This window comes from Rhincodon typus, chromosome 20 (genome assembly GCF_021869965.1).
Source record: "Rhincodon typus isolate 14 chromosome 20, sRhiTyp1.1, whole genome shotgun sequence".
In the NCBI taxonomy this organism is placed as follows: domain Eukaryota; kingdom Metazoa; phylum Chordata; class Chondrichthyes; order Orectolobiformes; family Rhincodontidae; genus Rhincodon; species Rhincodon typus.
In genome coordinates, this window is record NC_063351.1 from 30,515,081 (window position 1) to 30,525,345 (window position 10,265).

The 10,265-nt window shown below is 38.6% G+C and overlaps 1 protein-coding gene across 1 annotated transcript in view; it reads left to right on the forward strand.

The window, feature by feature from the left end:
- LOC125485617 (SEC23-interacting protein-like) overlaps window positions 1–10,265 on the forward strand; it is an 18,389-nt gene that overhangs the window by 4,615 nt on the left and 3,509 nt on the right. Inside the window, exons 2-4 of the mRNA XM_048609200.1 lie at window positions 2,164–2,708; window positions 7,071–7,272; window positions 9,753–9,946. Of these exons, the coding sequence (XP_048465157.1) occupies window positions 2,164–2,708; window positions 7,071–7,272; window positions 9,753–9,946 (941 nt within the window). The remainder of the gene's footprint in view (window positions 1–2,163; window positions 2,709–7,070; window positions 7,273–9,752; window positions 9,947–10,265) is intronic.

Sequence of the window (10,265 nt, forward strand, 5' to 3'; positions counted from 1 at the left end):
TTTTGTTCCTGATTTACAGCATCCGGAGTTCTTTCAGTTTTTGTTTTAAAACTAAGGCTTGTGGAAGGCATTGCTGTACTTTTTAATAGCGAGTTACTGAAACTCATTGCAAGCCAACCAAGTAGGCTGCTTTGTCCTGGATGGTGTCAAGCTTCTTGAGTGTTATTGGAACTGAACACATCTAGGCAAGGCAGGAGTACACTGTCACACTCCTGATTTGTGCCTTGTAGATGGTGGACAGGCTTTGAGGAGTCAGGAGTTGAATTGCTTGCTACAGTACCTCCAACCTCTGGCATGGTGTTGTAGACACTATATTGATATGGCGAGTCCAGTTTAATTTCTAGTTAATGGTAATCCCCAGAATGTGGATAGTGGGGGCATGTAGTGACGATAACCCCATTGAATGTCATAGGGAGATGGTTAGATTGTCTTTGATTAGAGATGGTCATTGTCTGGCATTTGTGCAGCACAAATGTTACTTGCCACTTTTCAACGTAAGCCTGGATATTGTCAAGGCATTGCTGCATTTGGACATGGAATGATTCAGTATTTGAGGAGTTGCAAATGGTGCTGAACAATGCGCAATCATCAATGAGCATCTCCATTTCTGACCTTGCGATGAAGGAAAGGTAATTGATGAAGCAGCTATAGGTGTCTGACCTCGAACAACCACAGTCGTCTTCCTTTGTGACAGGTATGGCTTCAATCAACAGAGTTTTCCCTCTGGTTCCCATTGACTCCAGTTTTGCAAAGGCTCCTTGATGCCACACTTTTGGATGCAGCCCTGATTTCAAGGGCTGTCACTCTCACCTCACACCTGAAATTGACCACTTTTGTCTGTGTTTGAACCCAAGGCTGTAAATAGGCTGGGAGCTCAATGGCCTGGCGGAATTTAAACTGGGTGCCACTGAACAGGTTATTGCTGAGTGGGTCCTGTTTGATAGCACTGTGGATAACACCAACTATCACTTTACTGATGATCGAGAGTAGACTGATGGGGTGGAAATTGGCCAGGTTGGATTTGTCCTGCATTTTTCCACATTGTCAGGTAGGTGCCGATGTTGTATTGGACCAGCTTGGCTAGGGGTGCGGCAAGTTCAGGGTCACAAGTACTATTGCTGAATATTGTCAGGGCCCATAGCCATTGCAATATTGAATGCCTCCAGCCTGTTTTTGGTATCACATGAAGTGAATTGAATTGGCTGCAGACTGGTATATGTAATGTTAGGAACCACAGGAGGAGGCCAAGTATCTTCATCCTTCAGCATGTCTGGCTGAAGATTGTTCTGGGTGCTTCAGCCTTATATTTTGCACTGATGTGTTGGACTCACCCGTCATTTGAAGATGGGGATATTTGTGCAGCCGCTGCCTCCAGTGAGTTGTTTCGTTGTCCACTACCATTCACGGTTGGATGTGCAGGACTGCAGATTTTAGATCCGACCCATTGGCGGTGAGGTTGAGATTAATTAATCCTTTCTATCACTTGCTGCTTGTGCTGTTTGACATGAAAGTGGTCCTGGTTTATAGTTTCCCCAGATTGACACCTCTTTTGTAGGTATGCCTAGTTCCACTCCTTGCATGCCCACCTGCATTCTTCATTTGAACTAGCGTTGATCTCCTGGCTTGATTCTAGTGATAAAGTAGGGATAGGCTGGGCCATGAGGTTGTAGATTGTATTGGAGTATGATTCTTCTGCTGATGATGGCTCACAGTGCCTCATGGATGCCCAGTCTCAAGTTGCTAGATTTTTTTGAGTCTGTCTCATTTAGCATGTGATCATGCCACACATCATAGTGTAAGGCATCGTCATTATTTGTATTAAATGGTATGCTTGTTAAGTTCTGTAACCTGATCTGATATTTCTGTTAGTCTATAAGACAGGTAAATTGGGGAATTTGCATATTTTCATAAAAATGTTAAGCTTTGTATGACTCTAGGAATAGTGGGGCTTGATTTTCAGTGTGCTAACCCAGTGAGGTTGACAGTGTTTGCCTATTTAATCAAAATTAATAGTATCAGAAAAGGTAATAAATTGTTACTTTGAAAATATTCTGAATGAGATTTAGCTATTTATCATCTAGAAGGTAAAGCATGGATAAAGGCAATTATTTTCAAATGTTTTTAAATTAAGACTGACCTCTGTTTTGTTTGATGAACCCACAGATGAATCCACAGACGTTGGTGAGGAGGATAGTTTTGTAGGTCAGACTTCTGCTTCCACAAGTCATCCATCAACCTTCAGCTATTTCACCCAGGCTGCAACCAACAATGATCCTTTTGCGAATATTGGACATCCTCCTTTCACAACAGCAGCACCACCTGCGGGGACGGCTTCATTACCAATGGCTCCAACCGAAGTACCCCTTACTTCTACAGCACATTCTGTGCAGGATCCCTTTGCATTTCAGAGTCCGCAGTCTCAGCCTGGCTCCATGATGCCCGCGGTGTCTCAGTATATTAGCACAACGTATCAGAATACTCAGCATGCCATTTCCTCGTCAACTGCTTTTCCATCTGTTTCCTCTCCTCAGACTCAGCATAATTATAATCCTTATCGCCAAAGTTCGCAGACCAGCCGCCCCAGTCCCTACTTTACACCACCTCAGCTTCAGCAAAGCCAAAGTCAAGGTCACCAGCAAATGCCTTCCTTTCAGTCTACTCCCCCAGCGAATCATCTGTACCAGACACCACCAACGTCTCCTCCACAGGTATCACTTCACTGTCAAAATATTTGTACTGTCTATTGTACTAACTATGTAATCCTCAGTTTATTTGCAAACTGCCTGAATAGTTATTCACAACAAGCAGATATAGTAATTCCCCCATCAATGAAGTACTTTTGAAGTATAGTAACAATTCTTAACTGCCCATGTTTTAGTCAATGAACATTGGTTCAACCAAAAATGGTTAAGTTACAGGTATAAGTGTGATGGAAATTAGGAAGGTGCAGAACTTTTTATTATACACTGGATGCATGTGAGGTGCATTGTTTGCCTTTTAAAAGGAAAAGAATGAGAATCCTTTTATGAAGAATTTGAGCCTGCCATACATACTACTTCATGTTGTGTGGTATCGTTTGTTCATGTAAATGACTTGAGCATCTTTGACCGAATAAATATATGGTAACTAAACTTGGTGATGATATCAAAATAGGACGGAAAACAAGTTGTCAAGAGGAGGTAAAGAGTCTGCGAAGGGATATGGATTGGTTAAGTGAGTGGGCAAAAATTGGCAGATGAGGTATAACATGGATAAATATGAACTTGTCCATTTTGGTTGGATAGCAAAGCAGCACACTATTTAAGTGGAGATAGACTGCAGAACTCGGTGATACAGAGGGATCTGGGTGTTCTGGTGCACGAATCACAAAGTTATTGTGCAGGTACTTCAGATGTTCTGGAAGGCAAATGGAATGTTGTAATTTATTACAAAGGGAGTGAAATGTAAAACTAGAGATGTTTTCATGCAGCTGTACATGGTGTTGGTGAGACCACATCTGGAGAAGGATATTATTGTGATAGAGGGAGTGCAGTGGAGGTTCACCAGACTTGTTCCCAGGATAGAGTGTCAGTCTTACGAAGAGAGCTTGGGCAAACGAGTGTGTCTCCTCTGGTGTTTTGAAGAATGAGAGGTAAATTCCTTATAATCTACAAAATACTTAAAGGGATAGACAGGGTGGATGCAGGCAACATGCTCCCCCTGCTTGGAGAGTCAAAAGCCACTGGGCACAATTTAAAATTAATGGGTGCCAAATAGGCCTGAGATGAAGGTATATTTTCTTTAAACTCAGAAGGTTGTGATAATTTGGAATTCCCAACCATGCGTTGCTATGACAACTTAGTCTTTGAATATGTTTTTGGAAGGTAGATTTCTGATGACCAGTAGCAAACAGTGATAATGGGGATGTAGTGAGTAAACGACACAAGTGTTCGATCAGCCATAATTAATTTGAATGGCAGGACAAACTGACAGACTGAGTGGTCTACTCCTATTCCTATGGAGTACTGTCAATGGTTTTGGTCTCCTTATTCGAAAAACAATAATCACTATGAAGTGCTTAAAGAAGGTTCACACAATTCATCCAGGGATGAAAGATTTAACCTGTGAAGTGGTTAGGCCTATATTCATTGGAATGAGAGGCAATCTTACTGGAACATAAAATATGTTGAGCTGACATAGGGTGAATACCAGGAAAATATTTCCTTGTGTGGGAAAAACTGCAAATAGTGAATACAGTTTAAGAATAAGAAGTCTCCCTTTTGAGACTATCTCAAGGAATGGTTCACGGTGTTTAATTTTTCTACCCCAGAAAAAATTGGAAGATTGGGTCTTTAAATCTATTTAAAGCTGAGTTAGACAGATTTTTGATAGACAGGGGAGACAAGGATTATATGGCACGGACAGTGGAAGTGAGACCGTAACCTGATCAACCGTGATTTTGTGAAATATTGGAGCTGGCTTGAAGGGCCAAATAGCCTATTGCTCCTAACTCCTGTGTTCATACTGTCCCATATCTACCTCTGTGGTCCAAAGCAGGGATGTAGATATGAGCACCGCTTTGCAACCTGAACTGGATATTTGTGTCTTTCACATGTACCTCTTCAATTGCTCCAGTAGTAATCTCAAATTAACCTTGTGTTGAGATGTGATTTGCTTTCTTCTGCAAGATGTCTGCACAGAGAAACCAGTATGATCAGGTTCACTTAGTCAATTTGATAAATATTAATTTGGGGTAATGATATAAAATGAGACATTACAATGCTTTCCTTCCATTACAGATTGTCAAATTTTTTCCTGTAGCATCACTGATCAAAATTTCTTCTCTAAGTGCTTACTTTCCTGACTTCTTTCTTCGCAATTCATTTGATGTCAAAGTCTGACTCCACTGTTAATGTTTCATCAGCACTTGATGTTTTAACCACCTGTCCCAATCCCAGAGTAGAATTCACCATCTTAACTTGACATTGACTTCTGCTGAGCTCAAATGAATAGTATGAATGCAGTAACAATATGTGTAAACAATCACTGGAATGACAAGTTATCTTTATTGTTGTCCTACCTGAAACTTAACTTAAACCAGAAAGCCCATCAGGTTTGTGAATCTGACATCTTTACACGTTGAGTTCATAGAATCCCTACAGTGTGGAAACAGGCTCTTCGGCCCAACAAGTCCACACCAACCCCCAGAGCATCCCACCCCAAACCCATCCCTCTATAACCCACTTAGTCTACATATCCCTGAACACGATGGGCAATTTAGCATGGCCAATCCACCTAGCCTGGACATCTTTGGACTGTGGGAGGAAACATTGTATAGTAAGATTTTTTTCAACATTTATTCTATCGAGTTCCCTATGTCAGGGGTCTGAGACTTGCATGAAAAGAGAAAACGGCAGTTTGTCTCCTTAAGATATCAGTTTGAAGAATCTTTAGTCTGACGGTGCAGAGTTTCAACCAGAAAGTGTAAGTTAGAGTATTTAATATAAAATTATGTACAGTAAGCAAAATATAATGGGAGAGAAGGGTGGGTTAAAGAGAGTGAAATACAGGAAAGAGTTTAAAAAATATTCAAGTTATGACATTTTTAAAAAGTTGACCAAGGATTGAAATCCGAAGGAATGAGATTTCACACTTGGAAACTTTCAGTGCCAGAGAGCTTGCTTGGTGATGAATGATACTTAATGTGCTGCTAAAAATGTAACATGAACTTTTGTGGAGAAGTTCTAACTTTTTTCTGGCATATTTAATGAATGTCTACCAATTAAGTACCACCAATTGAAGCTGTTGTGTGTCTGGAAAAGTGAGTCTGTTGACAAGGTACCAGTGTAGTGGAGCTTGCATGATTTCTGTTTTTAACTACAGTTAAAGAATTGGAAATTGCCAACAAGGTTTTATTTTTATTAAACTTTAAAGCAAATCAGAATCAGGTAAAATAAGCATGAATTGACAAGCAACCTGTACTTCAAATAAAAGAAAAAGATAAATTTAACTTGTTTGATAAAACCAAAAGACATCTTCTTGGACCACAAGCACTCAAATTGCTCCCTGCAGCGTTGTGGCAAATCATAGCTCCACAATTCCGCAATGTCCTTCCTTATTCATACAGGATAAGTCAGGAATCTTATGTAATATCAGCACTTGTCTTTTGAGTTTCATGTGTATGAAACAAACAGAAGAAGCCCCTCAAGTCTGCTCTACCATTCAACAAGCTTACAGCTGATCTGATTGTGATCTCAACTCTATTTTCCTGTATACCCCATACTCTTTGACTCCCTTGCCAATCAAGAATCTATCTAAATCTGCCTTAAAATAATTAAATTGCCCTGCCTTCATTGATCTTGCAAAAAGAACTAAACAGACTGATAACTTGAGAGAAAAAAAATTCTCCTGGCCTTTCTCTTAAGAGGGAAACGTTTCTTACTTGAAAGTATGTTCCCTTGAGCTAGTCTGTCCCACGAAGGCTAATTGTACTTCTATCTTGTTATGAGACATTTCATCGAGAGAGATCGTATTAACAAGACCACAACTAACAACAGCTCACAGGTTAGCTACGTCTGAAAACCACCCAGCTGTTTACCATGTCCAAACTACTTGCACAGCTTTCCAGGTTCTAAAACTGCTTATCTAGCTAATATAGTACCTTCAAGTGCTCTGTCTCCTTTTCTGCCATCCAGCAAGGCTGAACATTTCCTGAGAGAGATTTGCTGCTTCTCTCAAGAAATATTTCTGTTCTTCTTTCTGTTGCTGTCTGCTTTCTTTTTGTGTAAGCATCTCATCATTTTCATCCCCCAATTTACAAGCTTGTACTTCTTCCTTGTGTCTGCAGCCTTTCTTTGTGTCTGCCAGGCACATGCCTTCTTTCTTAATTTACTCCGGTACTGCTTCCAGTTCGAGTTGCCAGGGCTGTGGTGATTTATTGCTTTACGTACCTTTCAGTTTGTCTCTGTCTTATATCTGGGCCATTAGTTTTGCTTGGAGTAACTATTACTTTCGGAAGAGAATGATATTTTAATCATACCTTTACTGAGTCCTTTAAAACAAAATAAAATTGATGCACCCTCTCTTTTCAGGCCACTGTAGGGCAGGGTGTGTTACCCCCACCTGCTTCTAAACCTATAGCCGCAGCAGTGCAGCCTTTACTGAATTTGCCATATAACCTCTATGAACCTGTGCGACCCCATTGGTTCTACTGCAAGCTGGTGGAAGGTAAACCAATCTGGATGCCATTCAGTTTTCTGGACACAGCGAAGCTGGAAGAAGTTTACAACTCTAGTGAGTAGAAGTAACTTTATTTGTATGATTTCAAAATTATTTTATACCCAATGTTTTGTTCTCTGACTAAAAACAACTTCAGTTTAAAATTATTTCAGTTAAATATTTGATAAATAATGCAGGATAATTTTCCCCTCTAATCAGTCATTTTATTTCTGCTTTGTAATCAATTTTAGATTCCAGAATTGGTGTTTAAATTATGTACTTATTGTGTTTGGAATAAATCCCAAGATTTATTGACAAATAAACATTCACTAAGCAAATGTGTTTGTTACATAGCATTCAGTGAGAACATTTTGCCATGTAATGTTTGAGTTGCTAATATGCTGCTTCAGGTAACTTGGACTCCTTTTCAAGTATATACATGTTTGTATTTATGAATGGTTCGACTATTTGTAAATTAAATGCCAACTGTACAATCCAGTCTTTGCAGATGTACAGCATGAGTAAATTACAAACGTCATTAATTATTTCCAATATTTTGGTCACCTTAAAAAAAATTCCTCACACCATACCTAGACATTGTTAGTCACTGGAATGTAAATAGTTACTTGACGTGTAGCTATTTATATGATTGTATCTAATTGGTGTTGATACAGTCTATAACGTTGCAGTAAAGCCCACCCCTGCTCTACCCCACATCTGCTATCAGAAACAGGAAAGTTACATTTAGCTCTTACCACCATCATCACCATCCCTTTTGCCAAGCTGGCTAGTTTTGAATAGATGAAAAAAATGAGCAGAGGTGAAGTTAACAAATCTGGGACTTCATTGAAATGTGATTTAATGCAGCACTGTGGATATTGTTTTACCGAGCCATCATAACTTTGTGTTAGAATTTAATAAGCATTTTTTTAGATTTATTAATTAGACAAGATGATAAATTCATTTTTTAGAATTGAAAAATCTAAGACACGGGTGTATTTATAATACAAATCAATGTGTTGTTCTCAAATAACTTTTTAAACTTCCATTACTCTTTCTCAATGAATGTTGATTAGGATGCCAGTCTAACATATGTGGTATTGTTTAAAACATCTTGTGTGAGGATGGATTGATAGTTCATTAGCTGGAAGTCAAATTCTTCAAAACAACGTTTTTTGGACACATCTAGTTCCGAGATGATAATCTATAAGTGTTCAGGCTTCTGGTTTGACAGTGGAGTTACTAAATAAGATGGGAAATGGAGTCCAGATTTAATCCCCTAAAGCTACAGCATTAATTTGTTAATTCTATACAAAAACGCTTATTTTAAGCATCAAAAGTGTTTGTTTTGTTGAATGCATTCACACCGCCTTTGAATTTTGTGACCCATGTAAACTGGAACAAAGATCTGTTTTGCTGTTGGTTAACAATGACAGTCACCACAACCTTATAGGTTAGTCTTTGACCATTGTCTGTGTTGTCTGCTGTCACAACATGTCATCTTTTTTAAATTAACATTTATTGTATCCGTGACAGTTCATTTATATTTTAACAATAGGCAAGTCAAAGGGCTATGACTAGTTTTCCATGATCAAAAAATTGGTTTGGGAGGGTGACAAAAAAGAAGCTACAGTGTTGAATTAACAAATGGGAAGTACCAGTTTTAAAGTTTGATATCACCTGTTCACCATTGAGCTGCTTGTGATATTGAAATGTTGAGTTGCTTTGTGTCACTGTAAGTAGGTAAAATAAGGCAGTGAAAGAATCCATCTTGCACCAATTGAATTGACATTAATCAAAGCAACTGTGCCAGATCTAAATGTTTACGCTGACTGATTGAAGGAAGTATCTACCTTTTACAGTTCCTTTATTATAAGATTATTGTGATTAAGCAAAGTCATTTGACATACTTTAGATGATTCACCCAGAAAGTCGTGGCTATCAATTATAAAACCTCTACTTACAGCATCTAGTTCTGGTCATTCCAGATTCTTATCCAAAAGACCATTTGATGTGGATAAGATATTGGTTCTAAATTTCAGTTTTACTCACTTGAACTTGCTGTCCTCTTCCAGTTTAGTTTAAAGTAATTTTATGGATTAAGCAGTTCTACACAATTTGTTATCTTTAAACTCTTCTTTCCTTCCTTTCAGGATTGAAAATCTTAATTTTTTTGGCCTTTCCCAAGGTTTTGTCTCATTAGTTTTCTTTTGTTTTTCATTAGTCAGATGGAGGAATTAATCTGAAACTTAAGCATTGAGAAGAAAAAAGATGATACATTTCATCAAAAGACATGCATGAAATGACAGGCACAATATTTTTTATAATGCACCATAACATTTTTATTTTTGGTTGTTATCCAGACTTGATTTGAAACACTAACGAGCACAGGCCAAATACCATTTAACCAGCATTGTCAAGTTGTCTTTTTCTCATACAAAAATTATTCTTCCTAATTGTACAATGGTTATTATGAATACTTCTTTTGTATTTTTAGCTGTTGTCACTTTTTGTTACAAAATGTAAAGCAACCTATTTTAATTTAAAACTTCCAGTACAACCAGATCCTGAAAATGTGATTGTGTCCACTGACGGAGGTCGCTATGACATTCAATTATATGACCGCACACGGCACGCTGTGTACTGGGAAGAGGAACCATCAGAAGTGAGGCGATGCACGTGGTTTTATAAAGGGGACATGGACAGCAGGTTTATTCCTTACTCTGAGGAATTTAGTGAAAAGTTGGAGGTACAGTATGCCACAGAGCTATCCTTAGCTGCCATTTAAAAGTCAATGAAAAATTATAGCATTTGCTTGCAGCTCTGAGTGAGCCAATAGTACACAAAACACTTGGATTTAACGGTAAATCAAAGAAAATTGCCTGGACTTCACATTTACACTGGTTGTGTTGAGATTTAAGGTCCAACTCATCTTTAATGTAGGAGTTAACTACGTGGCTACATGCAGTTAAAATTTTAAATTTTTTATTTAACCTATTTTTCTAATCAACCTGTTCAGACTGCAGCAGGTGGCACTTTAAATCTTGGCCTCCTGGTCTAGGTGGAGG